General features: G+C 39.0%; 3 protein-coding genes across 3 annotated transcripts; all 3 read left to right on the plus strand.

Moving 5' to 3' along the window:
* Positions 1-7,012: 7,012 nt before the first annotated feature.
* Positions 7,013-9,250, plus strand: LOC129724329 (uncharacterized). Its single transcript, XM_055679090.1, has 2 exons — positions 7,013-7,169; positions 7,448-9,250. Exon 2 carries the CDS (start codon positions 7,468-7,470, stop codon positions 9,139-9,141), a length of 1,674 nt encoding a protein of 557 aa, XP_055535065.1. The 5' UTR covers positions 7,013-7,169; positions 7,448-7,467; the 3' UTR covers positions 9,142-9,250.
* A 151-nt stretch (positions 9,251-9,401) lies between these two features.
* LOC129724330 (uncharacterized) lies at positions 9,402-11,099 on the plus strand. Its single transcript, XM_055679091.1, has 2 exons — positions 9,402-10,124; positions 10,377-11,099. The coding sequence occupies exon 2, from the start codon at positions 10,386-10,388 to the stop codon at positions 11,016-11,018; it is 633 nt and encodes a 210-aa protein (XP_055535066.1). The 5' UTR covers positions 9,402-10,124; positions 10,377-10,385; the 3' UTR covers positions 11,019-11,099.
* Positions 11,100-15,186: 4,087 nt separating this feature from the next.
* Positions 15,187-17,579, plus strand: LOC129724348 (peptide-N(4)-(N-acetyl-beta-glucosaminyl)asparagine amidase). Its single transcript, XM_055679122.1, has 3 exons — positions 15,187-16,201; positions 16,270-17,174; positions 17,235-17,579. Exons 1-3 carry the CDS (start codon positions 15,375-15,377, stop codon positions 17,390-17,392), a joined length of 1,890 nt encoding a protein of 629 aa, XP_055535097.1. The 5' UTR covers positions 15,187-15,374; the 3' UTR covers positions 17,393-17,579.
* Positions 17,580-17,674: the final 95 nt, after the last annotated feature.

Consider the following 17,674-nt stretch of genomic DNA (forward strand, 5'->3'; position numbering starts at 1 on the left):
CGCTGTGTCGGTGTATTCGAATTCAGGATCTGTAAAAGAGTTGTTTTATTATTATTTTATTATTATCAAAGATTCAATAGAACTTACTTCCAAACAAATTTTGACGTGGGACACGTCTTTGTTTACTATACTGGGATGCATTCTGTAAAATTGGAAATGAAACGGGTAAATGTTGCGTCAGATTTCAAACGCTAATAACAGCATAACCACATGATGGATACCAATAACCAATATGTTGTTGGATAGATAAAATGTATAACAATTTTGTAATGTGTTAATTATCACTCTAATTTCATTGCTAAGCGGTAAAATTGATAGTAATTTCAATAACAAATTTACGCGAATAATGAACCAATTACATGCGAGCATTCCTAGCACAGACGACGTTAATGGACACCATCCGTTCCCTGTGATATTCCCTGTATCAATTTCGAAATAAAAATTGACAGTCTCCCCGTCCCAATAGGTCAATTTATTTTTGCTTCCATGAGCTTAGACTAATATGATGTCTCGAAGGTAAAAGTTTTCCTAAAAGTTTGAAACAATACCCATCCTTGAACAATCTCTAAACCTGCGTGTTAGGTACTGTAGAACCTAATAAAAACTGATGTCTTGAAAGAAAACATGCCAGTAAAAGCAACAGTACCAGTGGAGTATAGAACCGCAGGTCTCTCGTCGTCTATGATTGCATTGGTACTCTTCTATTCGTACTGCAGTAGTACTATTCGTATTGCAGTGGTACACTTTTGTTCGTACATTTCTATTCGTATGCAATTGAGGAAAAACTACAATGCTGCTGTTGATGGTGATTGAAAGTTTATTTCATAAATATGATTGCCATGAATTACTCAACAAGAATTGTAAATTTTTGCAACGGATATTTTTTTAATTTTATCTTCGATATTCACTAAATAATCGTGACCGGATAGTATCGAAAGAGTAAATTCCTGAAAATATACATTTATAGAAGAGTAAGAACCTGCGAATGCTTGTGATTTTTTAGTTTATTTAGTAAGATTCGTACAGAATCTCTTTTTATATTTCAAAATTGTTAGATGATATATTATTATTCTAAGCTTCACCATAATAAACGTATATTTCCTGTCTTCGTAATACAGCGAATGTAGTTGCAGGCAAATGAAAAAATTGTCAAGCAAAAAATAAAAATGTAATTGTGGATTTCTAAGATTTCTTGCTGGAACTTGTTAGGAATTTTGTTCAAAATATTTTCTTATGTTTTCCAATTGATGAACCTTTGTAAGGGCTTCCATATTATTTTGAAAGTATTATCCATACTATAGATTTGATTTAGTTAGAGTTAAATAAGACAAAACCATTCATTATGATAACGTAAGCATTATTGGATTTGGTTTTTGAGGATATAGAGATAATTCTGACTTTGACGCATTATGAGAAATTCTCGGTGCTTGTTCAACAAGCACGATATGCTTGTGCCTTGTTAAATACATATTTTTTTGCACAAAAAAAAAAATACTAAAGGCATAATATCGCCAAATATAAATGATATTTCTTCGAGTGTTGTTGAATATATTCCAAAAATTGATTTCCAGGGGAGGCTGAAAATAAACACATTGATTCTGTCTGCAGACTCTGTATATTTTGTAACAAAAAATCCCCTAATTACAGTGTTTAGTCCCACGTCACCATTTCATACAACCCTAGGGCTGTATACCTTGTAGTATTTAATCTCCGGGGAAAATGTGCTGCTTGCGCCTTTCGCCATCGCGACTATTTTTGTTTCGTTTTATGTTTTTGACGTTTGTCAATTGGAATCGCAGCTGTAATTCAATTGAGTTGAACAGTGGTGCAAATTCCAGAGATATTCATTATAACATGATGGTGATTTCCATTGAACAGTTTTCAACGCAAGATCATCTCATTAGAAAGTGTTAATCATTGTGAAATCAACACTAAATCACTTCAATTTGCAGTGTGACGTGACGAATCGAGTCAAGTGCAAAAACACTTAAAGTAATCGTATCATTTAATTACAGTGTAGTTTCCAGTTGTTCAGGTATCATTTTATGAATGGTATATTTATATTGATTATATTCTGATAATCGTTCGTGGAATAGTCGTGATATTGTTTTGAATATTATAAAAATTATTAGTGGCGAGATAAAGATATTTTTTGCAAAAACATGATGTTTTTGTTTTTCACCTGAAAGTATCATCACTTGCCAGCCATAGCACATTTCTCTTTATGAGTAGTCACATTTGTATTCTTCCAGGCTGCGAGAGGCGCTGTTTTGCATTCGTCGTGCAATGTCGACTTCAACTTCGTTCTGCTCGGGGATACTAGATAGAAAAAAATATTGTATAAATACTAAAGCCGAAAGATTTGTGACCAATTCGAATACCTTCCATTATAGTTTGACAAAAACCTGCGACTACAGCGTTTGATGGAAGATATCTCTTCGTTTTTCGATTAAGCTTCAACCGTTGAAGGTGTGGTGAACGAATAGTGCTCACTATCCTATTTGGGGATACTGAATATAATATTGTACCTCAATAGTTTAAGTCATTTAATTTAGTACAGTAATAACTGATAAAAGATATTATCACGAACAGTTCCCATACTTCATTAAGTACAGTTAAAGTCCTTACCGCTTCAGCAATGGTTTTTGATTATGCGGGTACATCAGTTATTACTGTACTAAATTGAATGACTTAAACCACAGAGAACAGGCTAACAAGCAAACGATAAAAAGTGTGTAAAAAAGTTTATGTGCACAAAAATATACCCACCGAATTAAATCCCTCGTCATGCTGAATGGTAATGTAAAGTTTGATGTCGCTACCGTCACCGTGGAGCAAACGGCATAGCAAATATATTTCAACGTCATTACCAAAGGGAGTGAAAAGTGCATACATATTATAGCGAATTTCTTTATTCCACTGTGTGCGGGCAAAACTGGCGAGGAATAATGAAACGTCATCGCCATTTAAGACGCAAGTAAGAAAGAGATGCCAGATAATTGTTTAGGAACTTATCACGTGCGGTGGTGGGTTGGAGCTGACAAATTTTACAGTGCGCTTCGGACAGCACGGCAGGTCAAAACTGGCTCAAAATCGAGCGAATAAAGAATGGTTTTGAAAGCAGTTAGTGCGCTTCCAGGTCAAACCAGGTGCGCTAGTGGAATAAAGAAATTCGCTATTAGTTATATATATATATATATATATATATATATATATATATATATATATATATATATATATATATTTATATATATATTAGTTTACCATATCGTGTATAATATCGAAAAAAATATGTTCAGGAAAATCGATGTTTTTAAATGGTAACCATACCTAACGCCTAGTTCACCAAATGGTTATTTCTCAGTTAACTATAAAGTAGATGGTCAAAACTGGGGCTGATATGGTATGTGAATGGTTATGTGACTTTTTAATGAATGGTTAAGATACTAGGCGGGAAACAATTCGTGTATGGTATTTGTTTATGCAGGTAACGACATCTGTCTTGTGGTGCTCGAGTTGCGCACTGCATAACTATTGCTGTATCAATATTATCCATTTAGTTGAAAATGTAATTGTCGACTGGCGACAATTGATTTTACTCTCATGCCTCACATTATACTTTACGTCGCAAATAGTGCGCTGTATAGCGCATCTGATGTGCTATAGAGCGCACTACTTCTCACGTAAGGATATTTAAAGTCGCAGCGAAAAGTCGCGCGCAACGAAAGTCGCGATTTCGATTTAGTGCTGCGACGATAATATTTTATCGATATCAGTGGTCGGTTTGTCGGGTTTATCAGTAAGGCCCTTGTCATGCCGAGTGCGGCGCGGCGCGAACTGCGTCTTTTCTCACGGTGAGGAATAATATCAGCACTGAAAACTCACCCGCGTCAGAGCAGATCCCGAACTGTTTCGCCGCAGTTCGTGCCGCGCCACACATGGCCGAGGCCTAACGCAAGCGCCACATAATGGGAGCATTACCACTTACTGTTAAATGATGGCTGCAAGATTTTACACTTCCTTCGAAAATAAGATAAACGTCTGTTCTCTGTCCCTGTATTAACAATCTTTGTTCTATTGATAAAGCAGAAGAAATGAAACTAAAAATTGGGAATTTTTAGAATTATTATTAGGAATGCTTTTAAATTGCATTACTCCATTGATTCTAAACCGAAAGTTCATTCATTTTTTGTAGTCAACAAAACAATGATCATTTAAAGGTGTATAAAATTAAACATACACACCAAATTTTCATTGCTGGAAACCAGCAAAATTTCGCTTATTTTTGGTGTGCTGTGTTTTCAGCTTTTCAGCAATCTGTTCAGTAAAATGAAATTTGCTGATTATTCACTAATTCTCAATTGCATAAAAGTGACAAATCGTTTGCTGCATGTTCAGTAAAACATAATACAACTTGCTGGTTGTCAGCTATGACAATTTGCTGTACATTCAGCGAAGCATAAATCAATTTGCTGGTTAACCAGTTAGTTCAAGTGAACCATGTTTCCCTCAGGCACCAGGTTCCATTCGCCCATCGGATCATAGCCGAATTACTGATGTATGATTATCATTTCAACTTTTAGGGTCGTCTAGCCCAACAGTGACTTAGCTATGGTTCCATATCCGCTATCAGGAGTTTAGCGATGATCCCGTACCAGCTGCACAGCGATTTGGCGCGTTTTACTAATGACAGCTTCACGTAAAATTTTCTGAAATATCAATTCTTCCGCTGGATCTAGCAAACATTCATTTACTGTTTTCTGTTCAGCAAATAGTTTTGCTGTATTTTTGCGAATCACTGAATCGATTACTAGTTTTCAGTAAATTTATCAATGAAATACTGGTTTACAGCAAAAATGAAGTTACTGAATGAAATTCAGTAAATTGTAGAACTGAATTACAGTAAACTTTTTAAAAAAATGCTGTGATTCAGTAAACAAGTGGTTTGTTGATACACTTTCAGCAATGTACTTTGCTGAACCATAAAGAGAAATTTTGGTGTGTACATAAACATTGCAATTTGAAAAGAGATCAGGCCCCACTGACATATGAAACTCAGTTGCCAAACTCATGGTATTTTAACCGCTCAACTCTTCTTCACTCTTAGCGAATTTCTTTCTTCCACCAGCTCACCTATCGTTTAGCTGAAGCCAACCTAACTCCTGTCAAAATCCTTCTTTATTCGCTTGAATTTGACCCAGTATTGACCTGGCGTGCTACCCGAAGCGCACCGTAAAATTTGCCAAACAATTATCTGGCATCTTTTTCTACTCGTGTCGTAAATCGCAATGTCGTTTCGTTATTCCTTGGTAGAATGGCACTGACCGAGTGGAATAAAGAAATTCGCTATCTATGAGTATTTCTAAGATAAATAACGTACATCACTCAAAATATTTTTCACGTTATATTTACCGGAAAAGTTATGTGAATATTTTCCACTGTCATTTTCACGTATATTTTACGTGATTGTCATTTGAGTTCATCATGAGATGTTGAGATTATTAATTATGTGAATCTTATTTAGTAGACATATGCATTTCATGTGAGTTTCACGTAGAATTCAACTACCGGTAAAGTGAAAAGCATTTGATTGTCTGATAGCTACTACGTTTTATGCAACATAAAATTTTCTATTGTGGTTTCCCAAATTCTTGATAGACTGAAAATAGTTTCAGAAATTACCCAAATATGTTGCATGATAAGTCGCACGGGCATGCAAAATCGCCAATTCGTAAATGAATTTAACGACATGCAAAATGACAAAATGATATTGCGACATTTGCCGGCGATAATTACTGTTAACTGCAACTGTTTATGTTCAGGTAATTCCTCCTCATTTAAACTGAATCGGTGTGGAATCTGTAAGGGATTCTTATGGTTTTCTAAAGCTCACTTATTGGCAAGTCATCGAGAAATTCCTTTTTGTGTTCAGAGACTGAATTACACAACAGCTTCGCCATTTTAATTTCTGTGTATTTTCGCACGGAGAGTTCCCGCGATACTTCATTCTGTTTTGACGTAGATGCTACGTGATAAAACATAGTATGCATATGATTTTCACGTAGATGTTATGTTTGTCACATAAATCATGCAAAATGACAGAAAATGAAGAAGTACAGGAAATTTCACGTAACAATAATGTGAAAAATATTTTGAGTGTATGAAAATAGCATGCGTGAATAGCAACTTACACTGTGAAAAATCGACACGTTACTGCCAAGTGGATTCCACTTACTTTTGTGCTAATAGATGAAACATTTCATATCTACGTGGAATACTTGCGTTTCAGTTCACAGCACAAAATTAAGTGTCTTACACTTCGGTTTGCCATGTCATGCATACCAGAAGCAATCATTTTACACTCAGTTTTTAATGCTTACATACGTCAAATGCCAAAACACGTTGAAATAGCGTGAATTCCAATAAAAATCGATATGGGTCGACATAATAAAATAATTAGGTTCGTTTATTGACATTCATATGTAAAGAGCATTAGGGATTGTCGTGCGATTTATTTGCAGTGTACTGATGCGCTTGCTCTTAGTGTTTTTACCTTGATGTACGTTCACACCTTCTGCTTACCGACCTAGGTAAACTTTTAACCACAGGGCGGATGAGTGAAAACGATGATATGAAATGTGTTGGCAGTGCTGCCACATGTGCAGATATGTGCAGATATATTTGGATATATTAGAGTGTAGACATGGTAGACATTATTGATATTTTATACAGATAATGATTTTTACTAGAGAGTATAGAGTTAAGTTTTTCCCCATTGTATCAATGATAACTTTGAAATCAGCGCAATTGTGGTGGAACAAACGCAATCTCGCAATCCATGAGTCTGATTGAGCAGCGAGTATTACAAAACTATTCGGGTTTCGGATGGTAATATAAATGTACGTGATGAACAAAATCTGCCAGTTTCCAATACAGATGAATGTATATGGCAACACTGGAGGATATCATGAACTGGTACCTTGCGACGCGGTTCGCTTTACGGACGGTTGTTCATTTTCTTCATTCGTTTTTCATCACTCGCCGGTGGGACACGTACACGTCGTTCGTTCTGAAGTGATCATCTTATAAAAGCTGAATTAACTGCAAAAAAGTAGTTCCAGTTGCAATAACTTAACACGGTTTGACTCACAACTTGTTACTGTTCTGAGGTGAATTGTTACGATATGAATTAGTGTTTTAGTTTTCTTTAAAAAAATTTTCAATTCATCTTTGTAATCGCTCTAATATGATGGCTTACGCCGCCATTTTCAACGCTCTTCGCCTTGCACAGTAAAAAGAGTAAAAATGTTGAGTGTGTGAAGAGGTGCAAGCTAATCGATACCGAAGTGTTTCCTTCCTGGAATTTAAGTTCTACTATTATTTTCGAGTTATTTATTGCGATATATCAAATACCTATAACTCACTTAGTTCTTTCTATATACTTCAGCTATTACTGAGTTTTTCAGTATGAGTACGACTGAGAATCAACCGAACGCGACTAACAATCCGGATGCGTCCCAAGCATCGGAACCTAAGAAGGAGACGGTAACTGGTGTGCAAGAGGCTAAGCCCTCCGCCGAGGCCACCAACGATAAGGCCGATTCTACCGCTGAGTCAGCACCAACGGCGATGGAAACTGAGCCGGCGGCTGCTACTAACGGTGGTGAATCTGAGCCTGCGAATGCGGAAGCCAAACCTTCGACTGACGAGTCGAAGAAAACTGAGGGAGCCAACGGTCAAACGAGCGAGAAAAAAGAACGCCCACGTTTTACTACCGTGGCCAGAAAACGATTCCGATTGTTGATAGGCCAGGGGTACAGCCGCAGTGAGGCCGCTCGTTTGGCCCAAGAGCCACTCAAACCCGGTGTTGCCCCCAAAGGGCAGAAGAAAGCAAAGTTCGACTTCGATGAAGAACGTAAAAAGCTTACCGGAGCGGGAAAGAAGCGACTCGGGTGGTTGCTTAGGAATGGCTTTAGTGAACAAGAGGCCATAGCACAGGCTCGTAAGCCAATGGACGCCCTCAGGCGTGGTAGAGCCAATGCCCTCGGTGGCAATTCGGCTTTTAGTCTACCAACAGAGAAAAGGGCAGGATCTGGTGTGATTGCTATGGCTGTAGTAAAATCCGATCATCCATTAAATGTTCTCACGAAAGAGCAATCTAACAAGATTAAATCCGGCATCCTAAAACAGGTAACGCAGCAAAAAGACTCGCAGCTTAAGCCACGTTTTGAGGACTGCGTGTTTGTAAACGGGTATTTGCGGGTTATATGCTCGGATAGGCCAACCGTTAAATTTCTTCAGCAAAACGTGCCCAAACTAGAGCTGTGGAAAGACGCTTCTGTGAAGGTTGTTAATGAGAAAAACATCCTGAAAATTGAAACGTACATTGGTTACTTCGCCGATAGCCGCCAGAATAGCAACGAAGAAATCTTAAACTTTGTAGAGTGTCAGAACGATGGCCTCAGCACGTCCAATTGGAAGATTCTAGGAAGAAAAGAAACTTCGGGCAAAATGATTGAACTGAAAATAACGATGGATCCAGCATCTACGAAAATTGTTCGCGAACTTGGCTACGAACTGAACTACAAATTCAACAAAATTAAAGTTGTCAAACTGCAACAACCAAATGCACCAGCACAGAATTCAAATGCTTCAATGCAGAGAGCACCAGTGCAAAAGGCTCAAATGCAAAGAGGTCCAATGCAGAGAGCTTCGGGTGCACCAAGAAATCAAAACCCACCGAGACGGAATTTTGTTCCCGTTTGGGACAACAACATGTCTAAACAAACGGTGTTTAACCGTGCGCCAAGTCCTCCCAGAAGGAGTAATTTCGACAATTTTGACAGTAACCAGTTTAATTCCGGCTCGCGCGGCAATAACTGGGGAGGCAACTCTAATTCATTCAACAATGGCAGTGGTGGTGGCGGCGGTGGCCAATCCAACAGCCGCCCCCTAAGCTTGGTTGACAATTTATTCGCCCAGTTAAATCGCACCCTTTCTGCTAATGACAACAGAGGTAACAATAGAAGTAACAACAGTTTCGATCGGCAAGGATCACGTCGCGCCAACAACTTTAGTAGCGGTCCGTACGGTGGTCGCACGGGAGGCCGATCATTCAATTCAAGATCAGGCTTTTTCTAAGGAAAAACCATACCCTTTTCAGAATACGCATATATTACTTTAAGTCTTAACGCATTGATAGAATTGGTTCCACTCAATCAAGAATAATAAACTATGACCTCAAACCCTACGAGTAATGCCAAGTTATTCAATCTCAAAGAAAGTCCAGTTTTGTCCTCTTTGTTCTTTTAGCAATTTTAATTTGGAAAGAAAATAGGAACACGAACTGTGGTTTGTAGTAAATGCAGATTTTTTTTATTGATCAGTTCTCATAAAATTCACTTGTCAATTTTTTAATGACTTACAAATTAAGAGTTTCATAACATAAATTCGTTATAGCAGGAGTGTCAAATACTCAACCTAATGGTTTTGGCGCTTCACACTTTAATTTGTCTCGGCAAACTTCTGAACAGCTGATCGAGCTCGGCAGTTTTTTACAAATATCAGCAATTTATTATGACGAACATTCAGCAAATATATCGATCTACCGTAAACCAGCAGATATTGACATTTTGTTTGCCGAAGTTCTTGAAAATTGTGCCGAAAACTAGTAGAGTATTTTGCTGAATTTCTCAGCTGTTGTTTTCCCGGCAATAAAATCTAAGTGTGTTGGTTTAGTTTTGTTGCACCTCGTCCAATTCAGAATATCATTCTCAAATAGTCACTGGTATTCTGTTCTGTGACAGGGTTATTCTTATTTTCATTTTGATTTGGTGGTGGATGATATTTTGAGCCCTGTTACAGAGAATGAGTCGGGTGGACTCGCCACTGTATTCCAAATGACACGTGTTTTTGTTGAAGCAGTCTTTTGATTGGATCTAAATCAACTCTGCTCTTTAATCTTTTTGAAGACAATGTAAAACTTTTCACGGGAAAGATTTTCTACACGGATTTCGAAGATTTAATACAAAAATATTGGTGTTTACGCAACTTTAATTCACGTTGATTCTGTGGAAACCCGTCAAACAAACAATTTCAGCTTGATTGCTTGAATCACAAGAAGAGTAAGTGTAAAATTTTTGTTTCCTACATTGTTGTCTTCGATATTCAGTCAAATTGATATTAAATAAAAAGTATCAGATATATTATGTATTTATATTCCGAAGCGCATGTTTTTTGTTATTAAGTTGTGTGATTAAATCCTGCGAACAGATATTTTAAGATTGAAAAATCGATATTCTACAATCCTTTTTTCGTTTTAGTATGAAAGGATACGGAAAAATTTCAGTAAAGATATATTCATTTTCATTTCTCAGCTTTTGATTATGGCCGACGAAGAGGACGAGTTCCTCATAGACACGTTGGGGTCGGCTTTAGAGAAAAGCATACAAACAGCACAATTACCAGAACCAGAATCATCAAATGATGCATCAAATGAATCAACGACGGTGGCGAACATGACTTCAGAGGAAACCGAGCAACTGGAACCTGCTCCACAACCGGCGACTTGTACGAAGGAAATCGTTCAAATAGAAACTAATGCACAACCTGCTCCACAATCGGCGACTTGTACGGAAGAGACCGCCCAAGATTTGATTAATCCACGGCCTGCAGATCGCCGTAAAAACCGTAGAAAGAGATTGAAAAACCACATACCACAATTGGATCGCGTCCTCGTCGGAAAGCGTCGAAAAACCAATAGATTAGCAGCGCTTACAAATACTCGTGTAAAACCTTACGCGTTCAGATTACCAGTGTGTAATCACAAAGCACCAGATTTCGTTGGTCATCGCACCACAACTAGTGGGAAATTGAATCCGAATGGTTTCTTCCGAGTGACTTCTTGGAATAAAGGGATGGACAACCAGACGCTGTTGTTGAGAAAATTTAATTGGAAGACGGGTCAGTTTCAGGATCAAGATCCATTGTTAAAGCTAGGAAGTAATCTGCCACAATAACAGTTAACGCTTTATAAAGATAAATCTTGTTGCTAATAAATTTCTCCAATCCCATGAAACATGTTCTGGGGTACTTCCGTACGAATGCGAAATATGTAACCGTAAACAAAAATTAGAGTGAATGGCCCTAAGAAATCAGAAGAGAGAATTTCAAATTTGTGAATAACCCTGCTTTTTCGTGTTAGAGATAGATATAGGTTTATTAAATATAACACCCACGTCGCGACAAACAATGAAGGAAAAATAGGATAATATAACTTTTTTTTTGTATATTCTCCAGGCCTTAGACGCGCCTATGCTTTTGCACTGGGTTGTATGTGACTTTTTTTGTGGCTCCATTTCCATTTCGAACCCACTGTGGTTCCAATATTTTGCCTGTTATTTTTCGGTCATAGAAAAATGGCGTCTTTTCATAGGCCTGATATTCTCCCATTCCCAGTGGTAAATTTTTCAGGAAGGCCTCATTTTGTTCTTCTCAGGCCTATGAAAAGACGCCATTTTTCTATGACCGAAAAATAACAGGCAAAATATTGGAACCACAGTGGGTTCGAAACAGAAATGGAGCCACAAAAAAGTCACATACAACCAGCGTTGCCAGGTCATTTTTTAAAAAATCTGGAAAAGGCAAAATAAAAATCTGGAAAAAATCTGGCAGTCATTTCGTGGGGTGAAAGGTTAATTTTTCGGATAAAAGTCTTGGTGTACGCAAAATTTGAGGTGACAAAATTGCAAAATTTCGCGCCAAAATTGAAGTGATGACCTTTTTGCGGAACAGAGAAAATAAAATCTGGATAAAATCTGGATCATCCATGAAAAATCTGGATAATTTGACATCAAAGCTGTTTACCTGGATACATGTCCAAAAATCTGGATAATCCAGCTAAATCTGGATACCTGGCAACGCTGCATACAACCCAGTGCAAAAGCATAGGCGCGTCTAAAGCCTGGTTCTTCTCGTCTTTTTTGACGTAAAATTACGTCTTACTTTAGTAGGGTGCCATTCCGAAAAATCGAAAATAGAGTGAAACGGCAGAATGAAAGATTTCAAATGCTTACAACTTTGTTACCACTGAACGGATTTTAGTCATTGATGTGTCGTTGGATAGAGAAAAAATTTCTCTAGTTTATGAAATCAATTCCTGAAACATTTTTGCATAGTAAGTGGTTTAGATTCATAACCATTTTGATAATAATTTAACCAATCGCGTGCCCGCAATGATGAAATCCATCCACTTCCCCAGCACAGCCGACACTAAAGTTGTTGTTGTTGCTTTGTTCGCACGAGTGCCAAAGACACACCAGCATGTAGAAATTTAGTCTTCACTGTCTATCCGAGTGCTGCGGATGGATCAACAGAGGAATCCGGCGGACTGCATTGGAAGTGGACAAGCTTTGAACAAGCTTCTATCCGGCGTCACACAATTGCTCAGGAAGGTGTTCTGTCGAATGTCCAAGCTGTTCTGTTCCCGAGGAAAACAATTGGAAAAATAGCGGCTGTCCAATCACGAGCTCGCTTTCAAATCCGCACCGGATAGTTTTCTCACAAACTCAACAATATTCCCGTTCCCGTTCTCGTGTTGGATGGAAGCAGACACCAAGAGTGCAATTGTTGCGTGATTGATATTGCCGATAGCAGACATGAGTATGAAGGTCTTATTAAATCTTATTTTTGTCCTGTAGAGGATAGTGTACCAATATATAATTAACCACCATGGGCATTTTGTTTCAAAAAACTGCACTTTCGCATTTTATCTATAACGGATGTATTGCTCAAAGAGAAAAACCACCAACATTTTAATTATTGAACTTATTTTTGTCCTGTAGAGGACAGTGCATCAATACTCGAGCTCTTACTACCGCATATGAGTATTTTTCCTTAGAAGAACGTGTGCACTGTGTGTATGAAAGTGTGATATCGAGAAAAAAAGTTCATCAACTTTCCAATTGCTTATTAGTCCTGATAAGGACTGTTTAGATACTGTTAAAGCAATCAATGCCAAAATAATAAAGAGCAAACAAATACCGAAGCCAGCATCCACTTCCATTTCCTGCCGCACCCGGTTGCCGTTTGCTTTTTACGTCACCACAGTAAGCCACCTGCACACCGTCCGTGTGCGAGCTGTTTAGTACTATCTTCTACTGCTACGTCTGCAGCACATTGAATCGACGAACAAAAATGACACCATGCGCTTCCCTGCCGCCTGCCATCAAATGACCGAGTCTGCCGCTTGCTGTCCGCTTCCTCTCCATCCTCTGCTGCTGCTGGTGCTTATGCTTCTGAAGCCAGATTGGAAATATACGCGCGCCACGTGTCTGTACTGCTTTTATACATGAAAACACGATGTTCCCCCACCATGCGTCAAGGTCAGATCGCGTACAATATCAACTCTGACATAATCGAATGGGTAACGCCTTTCTTTTAAGCTCTCTCATTCTATAACCTACGTGAAAATTTTTTCGCATTCCTTCATTCTGTCATCTGCGTAGCCCAACCCTCTCTTCATTATTCATCCAGTGAGGGTATATAAGAAAATTTCAACCTGTTTTCGGCATCAGTTTAACACTAACTCTTGTTGAGATAGTATTAATCAACGTTAACTAAAGCTCTTCTACAACATATCTGGACGCGGTAGAGGTGCCAACGTGAAGGGAAAGGCAAAGTCCCGTTCGTCTGTGCTGGTCTTCAGATCCCGGTAGACCATATTCACTATCTGTTGCGAAATTAAACTATGCCGAACGCGTCGGTACATGCACTACCGTATATCTGGCAGCAGTGGTGGAATATGTGGCTGCTGAAGTATTATTGGAATTGGCAGGAAATGCTGCCCGTGACTATAAGAAGACCAGAATTTTTCCGCGTCATCTGCAATTGGCCATCCGTAACGATGAGGCGTTGAACAAACTTCCGTCTGGTGTCACCATTGCTCAGGGACATGTTCTTCCGAATAACCAAGCTGTTCTGCTTTCGAAGCAAACAGGAATGTAGCCATCATAATACGAATAAAATCCTAGCTTTGCTGAAATTAAAACTAACCCGCCCTTTTAAGGGCGACCACATGTTTTCAAATGAAGCAGTGAATGAATTTTCAACATTTCAGTGCTACTACAATACATGAAAGTTTACTATCAATAGAAAAAATCAACGCAAAAAAATCTATTGACAGCTGCGTGATGTGTGTTGAACTGTTGTGAAATTGGCATTAGTGCAATTTCGAATTACACAAATTCGAACCCATATTCATTAACAGTTCAACCGTAGAGGTCACGAGTATATCGTCTATACAAGCGTGTTTAGAAAAAGTTTTTTTGTAATGTCTTAAAGGCTACAATAATTATACTTGCGGAATCATCGCAAGCGAGTTCGCGAGCAAGCGGAAGTGGAAGCTGGCGTGAATAAGCCAGCCATGACGGCAACGGAGCGCACCAGACTGCATCGCAAAAGGAAGAGGGAAGCAGATAGTACTTCGGCACATGAAGTGGTCGATCTTTTGGCCGAAATGGCCGGTCCGTCGGACGAGGTGGCCAAACCTCCGCGCGAAGTGAGTTCTTCGTCGCTTGAAGCCCCAGGTAGGCCTTGCTCAAAATACTAAAGGAAAAAGTTTTGTGAAAAGAGTCATGGTGGTAATTACTAATTTACTATCCAATGAACTTTAATTTTTAGAACGAAGCAAAATAGGTTATACCTGTAGGTTGGAGCTAGGTTTGTTTTCTGATTGTAAAACTTTTTTGGCGTGGGACTTACTTTAGTAGAGTGGCATGCTGTGGAAAGTGTAACAAAAACGTGCCCTCTTGAAATACTATAGCGGTAACAGATGTTGTGATATCATTTTAAAAGGCTTACCGTGTCTCTACCACTGACTGGATTTCAAACTGCAATATTTGAATACCAACAGCTGAAATATTGCCCAAGACTTTGATGTGATAATTGGAATATTTTTTCAATACTAAACTTGTTAACATTTAGTTGAAAATTGAATACCAATCATAAGCTCCACCACCCTTTTACATGAAGAGTGACTTGATTTAAACAAACAAAAGTAGACCTTATGATTAAAGATTTGTTGCTGCATTGTTAATACAAACTGTGCGTAATTTTACGTCAGTTACGCGGTCGTATCTGGGATACAACCTCCTACTTTTTCACTGGGGTTTTTATTTTGACGTTTTTCAGAAAGTTCCAGCTGACAGTATTCGAGTAAACCTTGATTACACAAATGTTTTGTTTTGCACTCTAGCTGCTTAGTCATTTTCGGGTCGTCATCATATTTGCTAGCCAGTAATTACTATCGGTAATATCTATAGTGCTGTTATTTTTTCAAACTCTGTAATCTACCTGATCGTGAGATTTTCGAAGCAATGAGCCCGCTCAAGGAATCACTGGTTCTTACCCTGGAGCGCACCAACAGCAAAGAAAGTTACCTAAATGGGACAGAAACGTTGCTCCGGCTGTTAGACAACATTATTCGCGAACCTCAGAATGCAAAGTTTCGCACGGTGCGGTTGGAAAATCGAACCATCAAGGACAAGCTGCTGGCGGTAGACGGGATGCGGGAGCTGATGGCCGAAATTGGTTACGTGGAGTCCGATGGAACACTCACTCTGCCAGCAACGGTAGTCGTGGCCAAGCTGCGCAAGTATCGCGATTACATCAACGAACGAAAAGAACTGATAAAAAACCCTCCTTCATGTTCAACATCTGTCGAGAAGAAAAAAGAAACAACCGAGGAGAAGAAATCAGTTTTATCGTTGCCCATTATAAAAGCAAGCTGTTCGTTTCAGCAAAGGATTTCCTTTCCAAAGGTTGTTACGTCGAGAAATCAATTACTCCAGCAGCTTGAGCTTCTGTCCGATCAAGTTATGCAGTACGAGGATGCGGAGTTGTTACGAAGTGGTAAAGAGTTGATTCCTTTGGAGGCACTTCGATTGAGGGCTAAGGAAAAGCTACGCAGAATACAAAAGATGATAAAAGCTGGAACGTTTGAAAGCAACGAGGAACCGTGGATGGTTGATTTGATCCTGGAGGAATTAGTGAGTTGGTTCAAGGCGGATTTTTTCCGATGGATTGATGCTTTACCATGCTCTATCTGTGGCAATCAAAAGACCCAGCAGGTTGACAGCTTCGTGGATGATGGCGTTCGAGTGGAGGTCTACAAATGCTGCAACCAGCTCCGGAGGTTTTATAGGTGAGTATTGAACAGCTCGAATTGAATTTTTTTTATTTTGACCTATTTGTGTTGATTTTTTTTTTTAGGTATAACGATGTTGAGAAGTTGCTTCACACAAGGTGTGGTCGCTGCGGAGAGTGGGCCAACTGTTTTACATTCCTTTGCCGAGCTTTGGGCTACGAAGCTCGGTTTGTGTTTTCTACCGGGGACCACGTGTGGACCGAAGTTTACTCGGCTCGCAAGCAATGTTGGATTCACGTTGATCCGTGCGAAAATGTGATTGATTCTCCGCTCATGTATGAGCACGGTTGGAAGAAAGAAATAGCGTATGTTTTTGCGTTTTCTCGAGAGGACATACAGGATGTGACCTGGCGCTACTCGAACGACCATACTAAAGTGCTGACGAGAAGAAAAAGTTGCCCGGAGAGGGAATTGTTGGATACGATTATAAAACTAAGGACGAAACGAAGGGAGAAAGTGTCTGTTCATAGGTTGAAATATTTGCGCAGAAGAACGTTAGAGGAGTGTCTGCAGCTGTTGGGTACAAGGTCACCGACGGAAGCGGAGCGAGAGGGACGGAGCTCTGGCAGCTTAGAATGGAGGCTTGAACGGGGCGAGCAAAAACTGAACGTTTTTTATATTTTCATACCAAATGAACCAGAGATTGAAGCGAAACAATTTAACTTGCGATATTCCTGTGCGAAGGATACCTACGAAAGGTTTCTGAGGGATTCCACCGGGTCGGTATCGATCGTGGACAGTTCCAAAGGTTGGCAGAGTAGGCAGTACACTAGTGAAAACATCTTTCGCAAGGAGGAGCACGACTGGAAGATGGTTTATCTGGCAAGAACGGAGGGTACAGACGAAGCTACGATAAGGTGGAAGTTTGATTTTTCTGTTCAGGGATTGACAATTAAGGATATTCAAATTACGTTTGCAACGCAAACTTACGCTGGAGCCACTGTGCAGATAGCATATCTAAAAGAAGATGGTTAGTTATTTACATAGAATGGTTGCTAGGCTTTTTTTAACTATATCGAACTATCCACAGGAACGTTGCTGCCATCGATTCGCAGTCTCGTGGGTTTAGGTAAGTTTACGATTCAAGTAAAACTGAGCGGCGGAAACATGTGGCAACACTCGCAAATATTTCGTCAGGAAAAATATGCCATAAACTGGCCGTTGGAGTTGAATGTGCAATTCTTTTGAGATCGTGCTTTACTGCGCAAATATTCTATATTGCCGCACAATTTAACGATTTGTGCAATAGATCACTAAATTTTTTTATGGTGAATATTAGGTAGTGTTTCAAGTTTTACTTCTATCTAACTTCGCTGTTATCTAGTCAGCTCAAATCAAAATCATTAGATATGCAGTATGTAATACTGTCAAGATAGATATTTTTATAATACAAATTGATGACGGCATTGGTTTTGAAAGCTATCTACAATTGAAAGATTTCATGCAAACTCCTTTACGGAGTTGGCAACA

This window comes from Wyeomyia smithii, chromosome 2 (assembly GCF_029784165.1).
Source record: "Wyeomyia smithii strain HCP4-BCI-WySm-NY-G18 chromosome 2, ASM2978416v1, whole genome shotgun sequence".
Lineage (NCBI taxonomy): Eukaryota > Metazoa > Arthropoda > Insecta > Diptera > Culicidae > Wyeomyia > Wyeomyia smithii.